Genomic DNA, 15,642 nt, shown 5'->3' on the forward strand with positions numbered 1-15,642 from the left:
TCTGCAGATGTAGATGCCACTGGCTCTTCACGTTCTACAGATGTAGATGCCACTGGTTCTTCACGTTCTGCAGATGTAGATGCCACTGATTCTTCACGTTCTGCAGATGTAGATGCCACTGGTTCTTCACGTTCTACAGATGTAGATGCCACTGGTTCTTCACGTTCTGTAGATATAGATGTCACCACCGCTATCTGTTGCGTGGTGGTTAAACTTACGACTCTCGGTCCGAACAGGCAACTGGACATAGGGACGGGTTTGTTCGTATCTCTGGAAGTGTGTAAGTCGAATGTTCGTGAGTAGAGGAGTCGCTGTAATCGTGAGAATTGGACCATATGGCGCCACTCATGCTGTGATGTTGGTGGCGTTCGCAGGGCGCCACCACGGTCGACGTTTACTTCCCGGACGCGCGCTGGTACAGCTACTACACGGTACGGGGCGTGCACCACGTGGGGGGCTCACCTCGTGGGGGGCTCACCTCGTGGGGGGCTCACCTCGTGGGGGGCTCACCCCCAAGAGCTTTGTCTTTGTGTGTGCTCGCAAACGGCACTTGCCCCAGCAGTCTGCTGAAGGCTACCTGGGGCACCTTTGTCTTTGTGTGTGCTCGCGAACGGCACTTGCCCCAGCAGTCTGCTGAAGGCTACCCGGGGCACCTTTGTCTTTGTGTGTGCTCGCGAACGGCACTTGCCCCAGCAGCCTGCTGAAGGCTACCCGGGGCACCTTTGTCTTTGCAGGGCGAGGAGGTGCCGGCGTCGTGGCGCCGCTCGTCGGCCCGCGTGGCGGCGCCCCTCGAGCTCATCCCCCTCTTCCTGCGGGGGGGCTTCGTCGTGCCCACCCAGCAGCCCGCCAGGACCACCACGCACAGGTGGGCGGGGGGGCTGGGGGGCGTGGGGGGGGCGTGGGGGGGGGGCTGGGGGGGAGCCTGAGCCTGGGGGGGGGGGGGGGGCTGGGGGGCCACTCGTGGGCGAGAACCGCAGTCCCAGTGAGCGAGTGAGTCAGTTAGTCAGTGAGCGAGTGAGTCAGTCAGCGAGTGAGTGAGCGAGTGAGTCAGTCAGTTAGCCAGTGAACCTGTGAGTTAGTCCGCCAGCGAGTGAGTGAGTAAGCGAGTGAGTGAGTCAGTGAGTAAGCGAGCGTGTTGGTGAGCCAGCGAGTGAGTGAGTCAGTCAGCGAGTGAATAAGCGAGTGTGTTGGTGCGTCAGCGAGTGAGTGAGTAAGCGAGTGAGTACGCGAGCGTGTTGGTGAGCCAGTAAGCGAGTGAGTACGCAAGCGTGTTGGTGAGCCAGCGAGTGAGTGAGCATGTCGGTGAGCCAGCGAGTGAGTCAGTCAGCGAGTGAGTGAGTGAGCATGTTGGTGAGCCAGTAAGCGAGTGAGTAAGCGAGCGTGTTGGTGAACCAGCGAGTGAGTCAGTGAGTGAGTGAGTAAGCGAGCGTGTTGGTGTGCCAGCGAGTGAGTCAGTAAGCGAGTGAGTGAGCGAGCGTGTTGGTGAGCCAGCGGCCGTGTTGTGTGTTCAGCCGCGTGAACCCGATGGGGCTGATCGTGTCTCTGGACGAGAACCTGGAGGCGCGCGGATCCCTCTTCTGGGACGACGGCGACTCCATCGGTGAGCACCACACAAAGACAAAGGTGCCCCGTGTAGCCTCTAACACGGTGGCGAGGTGTTGACTACATCGCCTGGTATGCAGGAGGTCGTGGGTTCGAACCCAACCTTGACGCCTGCTGCTGTATATTTGGAGTTTGCGTGTCCCTCTCCAAGTGTTGACAAGCCACTTCGTTGCGCTGTCATTTGTAATTGCCAGGTCGCTTCTGAATAAGAGCTCTCCGTAGCAGCTCAGTGGGCCTTGCCTGGTAAAATAATAAAAAAACAATAGTTTCGCTTGTTTCTACTTCCACTAAAACACCCAAAATGAACAAAGTTCGATTTTATAATCGGGTTGCGATTCGACCGAACGGATTGCGTCCGTCTTTGTTTCTACCGTTCCCGTAGTCTGCTGCTGCTGCTGCTGTTGTCCCCGAGTTCGTGCCACGACTCACGCCGCGGTAACGCCGCGGTAACGTGTCGCGTCCCCCTCTCCCGCAGGGACCGTCGAGAGCGGGAACTACTTCCTCGCCAGCTTCGTCTTCACGGGCGTGAGTCTCCAGCCCGCACCCAGCGCCGCCTCCTCGTGGCGCCGCCACACGTGGAGATCTCGCGATGATGGAGATCATGATGGTGGTGGTAGTGAGGATGGTGATGGTGGTGGTAGTGAGGATGGTGATGATGGTGGTAGTGAGGATGGTGATGATGGTGGTGGTAGTGAGGATGGTGATGATGGTGATGATGGTGGTAGTGAGGATGATGATGGTGGTAGTGAGGATGATGATGGTGATGATGGTGGTGGTGAGGATGGTGGTGAGGATGGTGATGGTGGTGGTAGTGAGGATGGTGGTAGATGATGATGGTAGTGGCATTGCCGGCAATCGCAGCACATTTGACCTTCACCTTTTAAGATCGACGTTTTTGTTTTCTTCCACCCCTCCTGAAACCCCCCCCCAAACCCCTCCCCTAACCCCCCCCGCCCCCCCCACGGCGCTTCTGCCCCCCCGCCGCCGCACGCCACAGAAGCGCCTGACGAGCAGGGTGGAGCGTGCCGGCTACGCGGCGGGCCTGGCCTTCCAGACGGTGCGCGTGCTGGGCCTGCGCTCGCCGCCGGGCGGCGTCACCGTCGACGGGAGCCCCCTGCCCTCCTCCGACGTCGCCTTCCACCCCAGCGGGGTAACCGGCCGGCGCTCCTCGGGAGACAGGCGGCGGTTTGCACCGGTGGCGCGCCGTAGTCAAATAACACGAAGTAAATGGTCATAGTGATTTACTTTCACGCGATCCGCAAATCGCCCGGTCAGAAAATCTCGCGGGGCGATGGCGGTGGCATCAAAACTTGAGTTCTCGCGACGTCGAAGCGGGTCGCACGGCGGAGCGAAGCCACGAGCGGCTGACCCACGACGAAGCGTCTCGCTGCCCCTCGCCGCAGAGCCGCCACCCGGCCCCGATTGTGCCGAAGGGGCGACTCTTCGTGTTCGTCTTCGTGCCACGAGCCTCGGCCGGGCGGTTTCCTCAATTCGTTTCGGGAATCGCCTCCTGGCGGGCGGTAGGCATTCATAGAGTGCCACTCCTCCTCCTCCTCGTGGTGGTGGTGGCGGCAGTGGTGGCGGCGTCACTGATGGGAAAGTGGCCGCCGAGTGGAAGTGGCGGCTCGTGACGTGAGAGCCCCGGCAGCTCACTCAGGCTGGCTCTTTCACGAGGGGCCCGGCGCGTCGTCGTGCTGCGCCGGTGTGGCAGCGCCAGGCTGCGCCGACTTGCAGCAAAGATTCCTCTTCGCCCCCCCCCCCCCCCCCCCCCCATAGTCTGAATATTCGAAATCAGTGGTTGGTCATTGGCAGCCCTCCCCCACAATACTCAAGAGTGAAAACACCCCCCACACCCCCCCCCATCATCATGCAGCTGTCAAACCCCCCCACCCCCCCATGGTTTAAAAATGTAACGGCCGCGCTCACGCACTGCTGCTGCTGTTGCTGATGTCTTATGAGCAAACGTTGCGATATAATTAGTTTTGAAAAATAATTCGGCGTTCACCCTTTGTGGCAATAAAACAAGTGGTCAGATGAAGCCGATTGGCCGACACCAGAGACATCTTCTTGATGGCCCAGTCTCACCGCCGGTGTGTGCTGCTGCTGCTGCTCCTGCTCCTGCCGTCTCCGCAGGAACTCACTCTGAAGATCTCCGTGCCCATCACCACGCCGCTGAACATCGCCATCAACTGAGGCCGCCCCCAAATGGCTGGCTGTCCTCTTCCTAACCCCCCCTCTCCGCCCCCCACCCTCTCTCCGCCCCCCCCTCTCTCCGCCCCCCCTCTCTCCGCCGTGCCCTCGTGGCACGACCTGCTGTATCGCCGCTCGTGGAAATAAAAAAAAATAGTTTGAAACGTTAAAGGGAAGGTCGTTTCTTCAAAAAAAATTCCTTCAAAGGCAAATGGTCTCCCCCACCTGCGCTGAGCGCGGCTGGCTGTGTAACGTTGCGAGGTGAAGGTCAACGCACAGACACGTGGCGCACGGAGGGGACGCGTCAGACGGCTACGCTGCAAATGGCTCCCTGGAGCAATCCAGCGCTGCCGGGAACAGCAGTCGAGGGGGTTGTTGGATCACAGATGTTACGAAACTCCCTCGGCAATGGGCATTGATGAGGTGCCATCACCGCGGCTCTACCAGGAGGATGCAGTGCAGCCCAGCAACAAAGTCGGCTCCCACCTATTCCCGTCTCGATGGGATAGAGCGTTGCCCCCCTCCACACGCGTGAATGTTTTTTTCTGGGTGCTCCCGTTTCCTCCTCTCACACGTGAACACTCATTCATTGGTCGAAAACATAGAGGATCGCAGACCTTGGGAAAGCGTTGGCGCCAGTTCCTCACCACTCGTCTGTGGTTCCTCCTCCTAGCACCTCAGACTCGTCCTCTCCACGAGAGCGAGCCAACGATGTGCGATGTGTGTACAAGTTGACGCTATCACTAATAACAATATTAGTGATAGTGGGGTTGAGCGGGGGGGGGGGGGGGGGGGTCTTTACTTGACCGTGGTCCAGCGATTTGGAGGGCGAGGGTTGGTGGATCAAGGAGAGATTTGCGAGACTCAAAGACAGAAGGACCGCTGCTGGTCACGTGGATTTCCCTCCGGGTCGTCCGGTTTTCCCCTCCACATTTCGAATCGCCGTGCGCTTACAGAGTATTTGGTGACTGCTCTACATTTCCACACGATGATGATGTTGATGAGCCACTTTGTTGAGCGATCGTTTGCGATGGGCAGGTCGCTTCTGAAAAGAGCTACATAGCTCAGTGGGCCTGACCTGGTAAAATAAAAACTCGTTGAATCACAAACACGGTTCACGCAACGCCACGAATCCACGCACAGCGTTTACCCTCGCGAGGAACGCACAATGCCCAGTTAGTTTTTATTGCTTCTCAAAGTGATGTTTAAATATTGCGAGCGCATTCACGGTCCCGAGTCCCTGAACCCCCCCCCCTCCTTCCTCGACGAGCGAGGAGCAGCAAGCAGGCAAACTATTAAACCCGAGTGCGCGTTTGGCGGGCGCAAAGAAAGTCGTGTTTTATTTGAAATCCTTCGCAAAAGCACCGTTCAAATCGGCGGCCGCCCCCAGACACAAACTCGGCGCGCGGTCGAAACGGGAGAGTTGAAGCGACGGTGCTGCCCGGTGTCGCACGCCACCGCACTAGCTACGATTCGTTATTCACAGCATCGCTATTTACTCCTGCTACTACTACTCCTGCTGCTACTACTACTACGACTACTGCTACGGACGTCGACAGTCGGTAGACCTCCTATCCCACCAAGCGCGGAAATCACCCACGGCGCACTTTGCCGCTGAAACCTTTTTTGTTACTTTTCCGCCGCTCAACAGAACGGCGTCAGCAGGGCCCGGCCCGGCAGCGCCGTCCCGGTTTGTGTGGGATGGGGCTTGGGGGGGGGGGGTGGCGAGAAGCAACCCGTGCCACATGGGCCTGGCACGGCTCAGATGTGCCAATGTAAAAAGAGGCGTCACAAAATCAGCTTCAACTCTTGAAACCCCAGCTACACTGACCGTGTGTCAGAATCCCTACGCCCCTCCCCCCCCCCCACACGGCCGAGGCGAGCCAGACACAAGCCACAACTTCCGTTTTGAAACGGGGCCCCACGGGCCAACCACTCCAAGACCGTCCAAGACGGTGTCTCCATCCGTCACCACGAGGCATCTCAGCCGCACTAAAATCGGGTACTGAGGGGGGAGTGGTAAATACTTTCAACGGGTTAACACTGTTTTAGAACTTCGGCACGCTCGGCCGCCTCGTTGCAGTCTACGTGCGCGGTGCCAGTACCACACGAGAGGGTTAAGCGTCAACCAACGCACGGTCGGCCCGGGCCAGTGGCATTTCCAAACTTCTCTTTGGCCCCCGTCCAAACGGCTGCTGTACTACACAGGAGCTGCTGGTTTCTGAGCACGACGACGGTAATAAAAACCATAACGTCAACTTGTAACGCCGCCGTCGCCGCACGGCGAAGGCTCGCTCTCGTACAGAGAGAGAGAGAACGACCGGAGGGGCGCCAGGAGATGAGCAATCGCTCATCTCCTGGCAGCCACGCGATGAGCTGGTGCTGCCAACAATTGCCCAAGCGTTGCGGCCCTCTGTGGGTTCAGCTGTTATAGGCCAACTCGTGAGTGCTCACATCAGAAAAACAAGGGTCACCGACCATTATGATCGACCGTGACAACTTCACACACCAAAACCGTCTGTGACACGTGGTGAAACGCAGACGCAGCGGCGGTAGCAGCAACAGCAATTTTTTTTAAATCAACCGAGTCGAGCCTACGCGCTAGACTCGCCATCCCGTGTACAAAGCACACTTTCACATTTTTGGCGTGGCATTCCACCGAGGGCTGTCGGCAAGCGGTCATCTCGAGCGCGTACTGCAACGTCGTCTAAGGCAGGTTCCCTCGTCGGCGCACGCGGTGGTCGTGGTGGTGCCGCCGATGTGGGTGTGGTGCCGTCAGCGCGTGTGTCCCCCCCGCGTGAACGAGACGATCCTTCGCACGGCACCGGGTGGATCTCTCTCGCACTGGGACGCACCCCGGGTGGATCTCTCTCGCACAGGGACTCACCCCGGGTGGATCTCTCACGCACAGTGACGCACCCCGGGTGGATCTCTCTCGCACAGGGACTCACCCCGGGTGGATCTCTCACGCACAGTGACGCACCCCGGGTGGATCTCTCTCGCACTGGGACGCACCCCGGGTGGATCTCTCTCGCACAGGGACTCACCCCGGGTGGATCTCTCACGCACAGGGACTCACCCCGGGTGGATCTCTCACGCACAGGGACTCACCCCGGGTGGATCTCTCACGCACAGGGACTCACCCCGGGTGGATCTCTCTCGCACTGGGACTCACCCTGGGTGGATCTCTCACGCACCGGGACGCACCCCGGGTGGATCTCTCACGCACTGGGACGCAGGGAACTAGAAAGGGGGGCGGCGGCCATGGGACCAGGTTGTCCCCTGGGCGCTCGGAAAGGGCGGTGGTCTCATAGCGGGAGGTGGTGGTGCTGATGATGATGTCAGTGGTGATGTCGGCGGCAGTGTTGCAGTGGCGGTGATGCTGGTGGTCGTGGTGGTGGTAGTGGTGGTAGTGGTGGTGGTAGTGGTGGTGGTAGTGGTGGTGCTGATGATGTCAGTGGCAGTGTTGCAAGAGTGGTGGTGTCAGTGTAGCAGGTGGTGGTGCTGTCAGTGTATTCATGGTGGTAGTGGTGGTGGTAGTGGTGGTGCCGTCAGTGTATTAATGATGGTCGTGGTGGTGCTGCTGAAGTCAGTGTCAGCGTTGCGGCGGTGGCCGTGGCGGTAGGGGTTGTAGTGTCGCGTGCTCGGCAGGGGCAGGGAGGCTGCGCCCGCGCCGGTCTGCGCCAGCGGCGTGCCTCGGCTACCCGGCGAGCTTGCTGGCCATGGCGCCGCTCTTGCGCTGGGGCAGGTCCTGGGGCGTGGGAATGTGGTCGCCAGTCACCTCGCCGCCCGGCTGCGGCAGCTGCTTGTTCTTCATCTTGGCCTTGGCCATGTTGTAGTCTCCGGAGTCAAAGTATTTTTGCTGCAACGGACACTTTGATTAATTCACCCGAAAAAACACAAAATACAATAAACTAAACGTTGGGTGGTGCGATACGTACTTTGGACTTCTTTCACACCATATGTAGCCAACCGTGGGAATCGGAGGGGCGGCGGAAGGACAAAGAACTCAACTCCAGCAGCAGTTTTTATCGAAACGAGTTTTCAATCTAAATGTTTATTTATGAAACTATTTTTCAGAAGCGACAATCACAAATGATAGCTCAACAAAGTGGCTCATCGTGGTGTTGAAACGTATCGTAGTCGATTCTAAATGTGGAGGGTAAAACCGGAGGACCCAGCGAAACATCCACACGACTACGGTGAGAGAGAGACGCAAACTCCAAATCTACAGCAGCAGGCGTCAGGGTCGGGATCGAACCCACGACCTCCTGTAGACCAGGCGAGGTAGTTAACATCTCCTAGCCACCCTGATGATGATGAGAGAGAGAGACACGCAAACTCCAAATATACAGTAGCAGGCGTCAGGGTCGGGATCGAACCCACGACCTCCTGTAGACCAGGCGAGGTAGTTAACATCTCCTAGCCACCGTGATGATGATGATGAGAGAGAGACACGCAAACTCCAAATCTACAGCAGCAGGCGTCAGGGTCGGGATCGAACCCACGACCTCCTGTAGACCAGGCGAGGTAGTTAACATCTCCTAGCCACCCTGATGATGATGATGAGAGAGACACGCAAACTCCAAATCTACAGCAGCAGGCGTCAGGGTCGGGATCAAACGCACGACGACCTCCTGTAGACCAGGCGAGGTAGTCAACATCTCCTGGCCACCGTGGCACCACACAGAGCGAGGGGATGGGGGGGGGGCAGCTTGGCAGGTGCCACTCACCCCCTTCTGGAGGCGTTTGCGGAGGAAGTGGGAGCCTCCCGGTTGATGCGGCACGATGTTGGGGTACTTGGCCCGGAGCTTGGCCTCCTCCACCTCCTCCGCCGACTGGGGCCGACGTGGCGCAGAAGGAACGGCGGCACGGCACGCGGAGAGACAGACCGGGAAACAATCCGTTACCCCACACGCGCGTGCATGAGTACGTGCGTGCATGCATGTGTACGTGTGTGCATGCGTACGTGCGTGCATGCGTACGTGCGTGCATGCGTACGTGTGTGCATGCGTACGTGTGTGCATGCGTACGTGTGCGCGTGTGATGATGTGGGGAGTGGTACACCGCACTAAGAATCCCGCGAGCCGAGTTCCGTTCCCGATCACGGTCAACGACTATCTGAACCGGTCTTGGGCCTCTCCTACGGCGACTCAGCCTGAAATTAGTACCTAGTGTCTTGTATAAATATCACCGCTAGGGAGACAAAGGCGGCTGGGCGCGGTGCTGGCCACCCGCCCCCTCGTGTGCCCCAGTGCCGGCCTTCACAGGTGCTGCTCGCTAACAGCACTTACTTGGCCCCAACAGTCTGTTAAGGCGACACGGGGGATCTTTGCGATGACGTCACCGTTACAATCACGCGCCACTTGTTCGCTTGCCATCAAACAATGACGCTCACCGCATCATCGTCGCGCGGCGCTTTCAGATGCGCTGCTTCTGCGGCCGTCTGGAATGCTCTCCCTTCCGGTATTAGGAAGCCACTGGGAGCCATGACGCACTTTTATATCATCTAGCTTGACAAACTCATTTCTTTAGAACAGCTGTTCCAGTTTAACGGCCCTATTGGAGAATGAACGGCCCTATTGGAATTAACGGCCCTATTGGAGAATTAACGGCCCTATTGCAATGGAATTAACAGCCCTATTGAAATGAACGGCCCTATTGGAATTAACGGCCCTATTGGAAAATGAACGGCCCTATTGCAATGGAATTAACGGCCCTATTGGAGCGAGCGGCTCCGAATCAAGTAAAAAGATGACAGGGAAAGCGGCGCTCGTCCGAATAATCCTGGAGGCGGTGGTGGGACCGCGCACATGTAACGTCTCCCCCGTTAACCCCCCTAGGCATGGGAGGAACCATCATTCTATTTACAGCCGTCAGGCACCGGCAGAGCGGGAGAGCGGGCGGCTCGCAATCGCAAGGTCGCGAGTTCACATCCTGGATGCGTGTTGACTCAAGCCCCACCACCCCTCTCCCTCGGGGGCTCCAACAAATGACAACCCTGAAAATCTTCAGACTTAAGTCATCATAGAATAAAAATATTTACTCATACTGGAAGAATCCCACGAGCTGCAAAGCTCTTTGCCACAGATGTCCATAAGGGGCATGGAGTCAGAACTTTACAACAACAACAAACAACGCAAAGTAACGATGGGATCGCAAAGTGTAGTCAAGGTAAACAAACCACTTCACAATCTAAGTCAGCTGTTTTATTTTACCAGGTAGAGCCCCACTTTGCCATGAGCTTTTTTTTAGAAGCAACTTGGCCACAAGTAATAGCTCAACAAAGTGGCTTCTTATCATCATCGCGTGAACATTTATTGCGGCCAAATAATCATTGAGTTGTACGTATGTTGAACTTCTTTCGCACCATACGTTCGTTTTTGCGTTTCCCTTTTGTGTGTGTCTCTGTCTCTCTCCGTCTCTCTCCCCAGTTTAATCCCCACCATTGCCATCGGCGTCTCGGCGTCACGACAATAAGAATCCGTTCAGAAATCTCCCAGTTGCAAGCGTGGCCCCCTCTCGCGTTGCAGAACGGCGCCCGCAAAGCAGACATGCCAAAGCTACCTGCGAGGTCTCTACTTCACGTCACCTCTTGGTGCACACACAATATCACAGAGGGCTACCGCCGAGATCCCTTCTGCAATCTTTCAAGAGGTGGGGATTTGGTGAAATTGAGTGCGGAACCAAACATCACATGATGTGCTTTTACAGCCATCAGTGGCTGGGCTGCAACCATCAACTCACCACACTTAAGAACCCGATTTTCATCACAACTCAGTGTATGCGAGTCTACGGGTCTCTATGTGAGCCTATGAATCTCTACGCGAGTCTATGAATCTGTACACGAGTCTACGGGTCTCTACGTGATTCTATGAATCTGTACACGAGTCTACGGGTCTCTACGTTAGTCTATGACTCTGTACGCGAGTCTACGGGTCTCTACATGAGTCTATGAATCTCTACGCGAGTCTATGAATCTGTACGCGAGTCTACGGGTCTCTACGTGAGTCTATGAGTCTGAACGCGAGTCTCTGGTGACCTGGCTGAGACAATCAAATGGCTTCACACTTGGGAACTCGGCCAAAACCTGGATTAAAATCCAGGATCTCGGAATTACCAGCTCAGCACAACTGAGCCTCTGAGCCACTTATGAAGTTGCCTTGAATTTGTGAGTCTTTGTGCAGTTGCCGTCATTGAAAAATATATTTTTTATTTTTATCCAACCTTGTGAGAAAGTCGTCCGGGACACAATGACACGCCTCTCTCGCTTGTTTTGTATCACGCCGACATGTTTCACAGCGGCAACGTCCACTCTGCCCAATGAGGAGGGTCAGTTAAAAGCGCCGTTTTGTTGCAGCCTTTTAAGCTCTGGATAATCCCTCACTGTCTGATAATTCGCTTTCCGCAATCCGAAACAAAATCATCGACATGTCCACGGGTTTTTGCTGTACACGGATATATTACTGTATCGTGTCATCCATACTGCGTTCAACCACCACCACCACCACGCAGGTTACAAGGACGTAGGTCACAAGGACGCAAGTCACAACGACACACTCACCCACCCCCTCACTCATTCACTCACCACACTGGAGGTCAGAACACACTCACCCACCTACCCACCCCCTCACTCATTCACTCACCATACTGCAGGTCAGAACAACACACTAACCCACCTACTCACCCCCTCACTCACCCACTCACCACACTGGAGGTCAGAACAACACACTCACCACCCACCTACTCACCCCCTCACTCACCACACCGCAGGTCAGAACAACACACTCACTCATTCACTCACCACACTGCAGGTCAGAACAACACACTCACCCACCTACTCACCCACCCACTCATTCACTCACCACACTGCAGGTCAGAACAACACACTCACCCACCTACTCACCCACCCCCTCACTCATTCACTCACCATACTGGAGGTCAGAACACACACTCACCCACCTACTCACCCCCTCACTCATTCACTCACCACACTGGAGGTCAGAATACACACTCACCCACCTACCCACCACCTCACTCATTCACTCACCACACTGGAGATCAGAACAACACACTCACCCATGCACTCGCCACACTGCAGGTCAGAACACTTACCCACTCGCTCACCCACCCACCCACTCATCATACTGCAGATCGCAAAAACACTCCCCTACTCACTCATGCACTCACTACAACGCAGGCCACTACACTCACTCGCCACACTGCAGGTCACGACAAGACTCACTCACCAATCCACTCACTCGTTCACTCACCTGTGAGCACACTTGGCTACGTACGGTGCGAAAGAAGTTCAACATGCATGCATACTCTCCCACACTGCAGGCCACAACAACACTTACTCACCAACCCACTAACCCACCCACCCACCCACTCGTCCACTCACCCCGCCACTCTGCAGGTCATCTCACTTCTCTTTCCTGGCACTGGGGGTCGCAGCTACGGAGTCTCCAGGCCGAGTCAACTAATTCCCATATTGGAAACACTCCCATCATCACCATCATCGTGCTGCTGTAAAACCCCCAATAATGTCAAATGTGTGGCGGCCCTCGCACTGATGATGTCTTATCGGCGAAAGTGCACCCCCCCCCCCCCCCCCCTGAAAATTAGTGACGTACATTGTCTTACAATCTTAAATAGTGGCGTTGCCTGCTGGGGTGGGGACATTAGGCAGCCCGATTTCACTAAGCGCACCAGCGACCAGGCCAACCCACGCCACGCCACTGATCAACCCTGCAGCCCAACACAAGACACCACACAGACTCTGGCATTGAAGCCAAACTCGCACAGACCGCCATACAATTGCATAGAGGCCCATAGACTGTTTAAACAAAAAGACCCATAGGCTCGCATTTTGATCCCAACAGAGACCCCACACAAATGCACGCAGACCCATACACAGACTTACATAGAGACCCGTAGCTTTACTTACGTAGCTCTGATTAACACGGTTGGCTACGTACGGTGCGAAAGAAGGTCAACATACAAGGCTTACACAGCGCTCAATGCCTGACATAAACTTAATCTGACATAGGACCTATAGACATGCAAACAGGCCCATAGACTCAGACCCACAGTCTCACACAGAGACCCACACTCTAACACAGAGACCCACACTCTAACACAGAGACCCACACTCTAACACAGAGACCCACACTCTAACACAGAGACCCACACTCTAACACAGAGACCCACACTCTTACACAGAGACCCACAGTCTCACACAGAGACCCATCGACTCACACAGAGACACACAGTCTGACAGAGACCCACACTCTTACACAAAGACCCACAGTCTTACACAGAGACCCACAGACTAACACAGTGACACAGACTCACACAGAGACCCACAGACTCGCACAGAGACCCACAGACTCAAACAGAGACCCATAGACTCGCACAGAGACCCACAGACTCACACAGTGACCCAGTGTCACACAGAGACTCACACTCTTACACAGAGACCCCAGATTGACACAGAGACCCACAGTCTTACACATATAAAGACAAATATCCCCCGTGTAGCCTTAACAGTCTGTTGGGGCAAGTGCTGTTAGCGAGCACACGAGGGGGGTGGGTGGCCGGCACCACGCCCGGCCGCCTTTGTCTCCCCAGTAGCGATGTTTACTACACACCGCACCAGGTACCCATTTGTGGCTGCGTCAACCTAGGGGAGACCCAGGACCGGTTCAGATAATCATCACCGGTGTTGTTCAGTGAGCGGGAATACAAATCGGGTCGCCGGGTTCGTAGCGGAGCGCGCTAACCGCTACACTCCTCCTCACCCAGAGACCCCGTAGACTCACGCAGAGACCCATAGACTCACCCAGAGACCCGTAGACTCACACAGAGACCCCGTAGACTCACACAGAGACCCATAGACTCACACAGAGACCCATAGACTCACACAGAGACCCATAGACTCACACAGAGACCCATAGACTCACACAGAGACCCATAGACTCACACAGAGACCCATAGACTTACACAGAGACCCATAGACTCACACAGAGACACATAGACTCACACAGAGACCCGTAGACTCACACAGAGACCCATAGACTCACACAGAGACCCCGTAGACTCACACAGAGACCCACAGACTTACACAGAGACCCATAGACTCACACAGAGACCCATAGACTCACACAGAGACCCGTAGACTCACACAGAGACCCATAGACTCACACAGAGACCCACAGACTCACACAGAGACCCGTAGACTCACACAGAGACCCATAGACTCACACAGAGACCCACAGACTCACACAGAGACCCATAGACTCACACAGAGACCCATAGACTCACACAGAGACCCCGTAGACTCACACAGAGACCCACAGACTCACACAGAGACCCATAGACTCACGCAGAGACCCCGTAGACTCACACAGAGACCCACAGACTCACACAGAGACCCATAGGCTCACACAGAGACCCCGTAGACTCACACAGAGACCCACAGACTCACACAGAGACCCACAGACTCACACAGAGACCCATAGACTCACGCAGAGACCCCGTAGACTCACACAGCCACCCATAGACTCACACAGAGACCCACAGACTCGCACAGAGACCCTAGAGACGCGTGGGGGTAGCTACGGAGTCTCAGGCCGAGTCGACTTCGCCGCGCCGCCAAATTCCTCGCAGAGCCGCCGCCACGACCCGCGCCGCTCGGCCGCGTTTAGGCCCCGCGGGGCCTCGTTACCTGGCGGGCGGCGGGCGTCGTCTCCTCGGTGCTGGGCTCGACGAAGTCGCGCTCCTCAGGGAACCCAGCCATGGTCTCCGCTCCTCCTGCAAGTCTCCCTGCGTGTGCCCTCACAACAACAACACCGCCACCACCGCCACCATCACCGCCTTCTGCTGCTCGTCTCTGACGCGGGGGGCGGAGCCATGAGAAAGGGGGCGGGGTCACGAGAAAGGGGGCGGAGCTGTGAGGGGGCGGGACTCTAGAGGAGGGGGCGGGGCTATAGGAAAGGGGGCGTAGCTGTGAGGGAGGGGGTGGGGGCTGTGGAGGCTGCTGCTGCTGCTGCTACTTCTGGGCAGTTGGGAGGCAGCGCGAGTACCTGGTTCGGTGTGTCTCGGCAGGAATTTATGTTCATGCCATTTGTACAGGTATACTTTGTTTATTTTTCGTGACTTGCATACCCTTTCCCTAACTTACGCTCGTCGTTTTTGTATTGTTTGTTGTTGAAGCTTGTGCACCCGCCCCTCCTGGACATCTGTGAACAAGAGCTTGATATCTTCTTGGTTCTTTCGGTAAAGTCACGTAGAAGGGAAGTAATCAAATAATAAAAAATAAAACATAATAAAATAAAATAATTCTCACGACGTTTCGGCTACAACGCAAGCAGCCGTCTTCAGGTGAAGAATGAGACACTGCCAAGCTAGACGCTTATATATATGTGTATCACACTGCGCAAACGAGTTCATCGGATTCCACCAGCCTAAATAAAGATTCTGTAAACGTCGCCAATATGGATACAAAGGTGGCCGGGCGTGGTGCTGGCCACCTACCCCGTCGTGTGGTGCTGTGTTAGCCTTCATATGCACCTTAACAAGTAGTCGGCATTCGCGTGCAATATTACTCATAATGAAACTTTTTATAGGTTGGATCGCGTAAATGTGTCGTTAAAACTCGCAACATTTTCAATTTGAGTTGTAAATGTTGTGGGTGGGGCAATGTCCCATTCACGCCACTGCCGGCCTGCTGGCCTCAACTAAAATGGCATTTGGCCTACTCTTCCACGCTGGCTCAGACCGTCGTGGAGGACAGTGGAAGTACTCACACTTTATCCCACCGTACACGACCCGCCGATCGGCCAACCA

General features: G+C 55.9%; 2 protein-coding genes across 2 annotated transcripts in view; one reads left to right on the forward strand and one right to left on the reverse strand.

Annotated features, from left to right (window-relative positions):
• The window catches only part of LOC133346289 (sucrase-isomaltase, intestinal-like), a 28,484-nt gene extending 24,557 nt beyond the window's left edge, over positions 1 to 3,927 (forward strand). The window contains exons 18-23 of the mRNA XM_061558185.1: positions 375 to 431; positions 735 to 865; positions 1,512 to 1,600; positions 2,078 to 2,127; positions 2,600 to 2,752; positions 3,736 to 3,927. Of these exons, the coding sequence (XP_061414169.1) occupies positions 375 to 431; positions 735 to 865; positions 1,512 to 1,600; positions 2,078 to 2,127; positions 2,600 to 2,752; positions 3,736 to 3,795 (540 nt within the window). The 3' untranslated portion in view covers positions 3,796 to 3,927. The remainder of the gene's footprint in view (positions 1 to 374; positions 432 to 734; positions 866 to 1,511; positions 1,601 to 2,077; positions 2,128 to 2,599; positions 2,753 to 3,735) is intronic.
• A 1,165-nt stretch (positions 3,928 to 5,092) lies between these two features.
• On the reverse strand, positions 5,093 to 14,698 carry LOC133347053 (cAMP-regulated phosphoprotein 19-like). Its single transcript, XM_061559384.1, has 3 exons — positions 14,522 to 14,698; positions 8,526 to 8,630; positions 5,093 to 7,654 (listed from the first exon to the last, which is right to left on the reverse strand). Exons 1-3 carry the CDS (start codon positions 14,591 to 14,593, stop codon positions 7,493 to 7,495), a joined length of 339 nt encoding a protein of 112 aa, XP_061415368.1. The 5' UTR covers positions 14,594 to 14,698; the 3' UTR covers positions 5,093 to 7,492.
• Between the last annotated feature and the right edge of the window lie 944 nt (positions 14,699 to 15,642).

Source organism: Lethenteron reissneri, chromosome 1, assembly GCF_015708825.2.
Source record: "Lethenteron reissneri isolate LAM-NWPU_2019-01 chromosome 1, ASM1570882v1, whole genome shotgun sequence".
Taxonomy (NCBI): domain Eukaryota; kingdom Metazoa; phylum Chordata; class Hyperoartia; order Petromyzontiformes; family Petromyzontidae; genus Lethenteron; species Lethenteron reissneri.

Coding starts and splice junctions, on each gene's coding strand:
- LOC133347053 (XM_061559384.1), bottom strand. CDS start 14,593: ATGGCTGGGTTCCCTGAGGAGCGCGACTTCGTCGAGCCCAGCACCGAG. Junction 8,631..14,521: donor CGACGCCCGCCGCCCGCCAG/GTAACGAGGCCC, acceptor CGTCGGCCCCAG/TCGGCGGAGGAGGTGGAGGA. Junction 7,655..8,525: donor GCAAACGCCTCCAGAAGGGG/GTGAGTGGCACC, acceptor TGTCCGTTGCAG/CAAAAATACTTTGACTCCGG.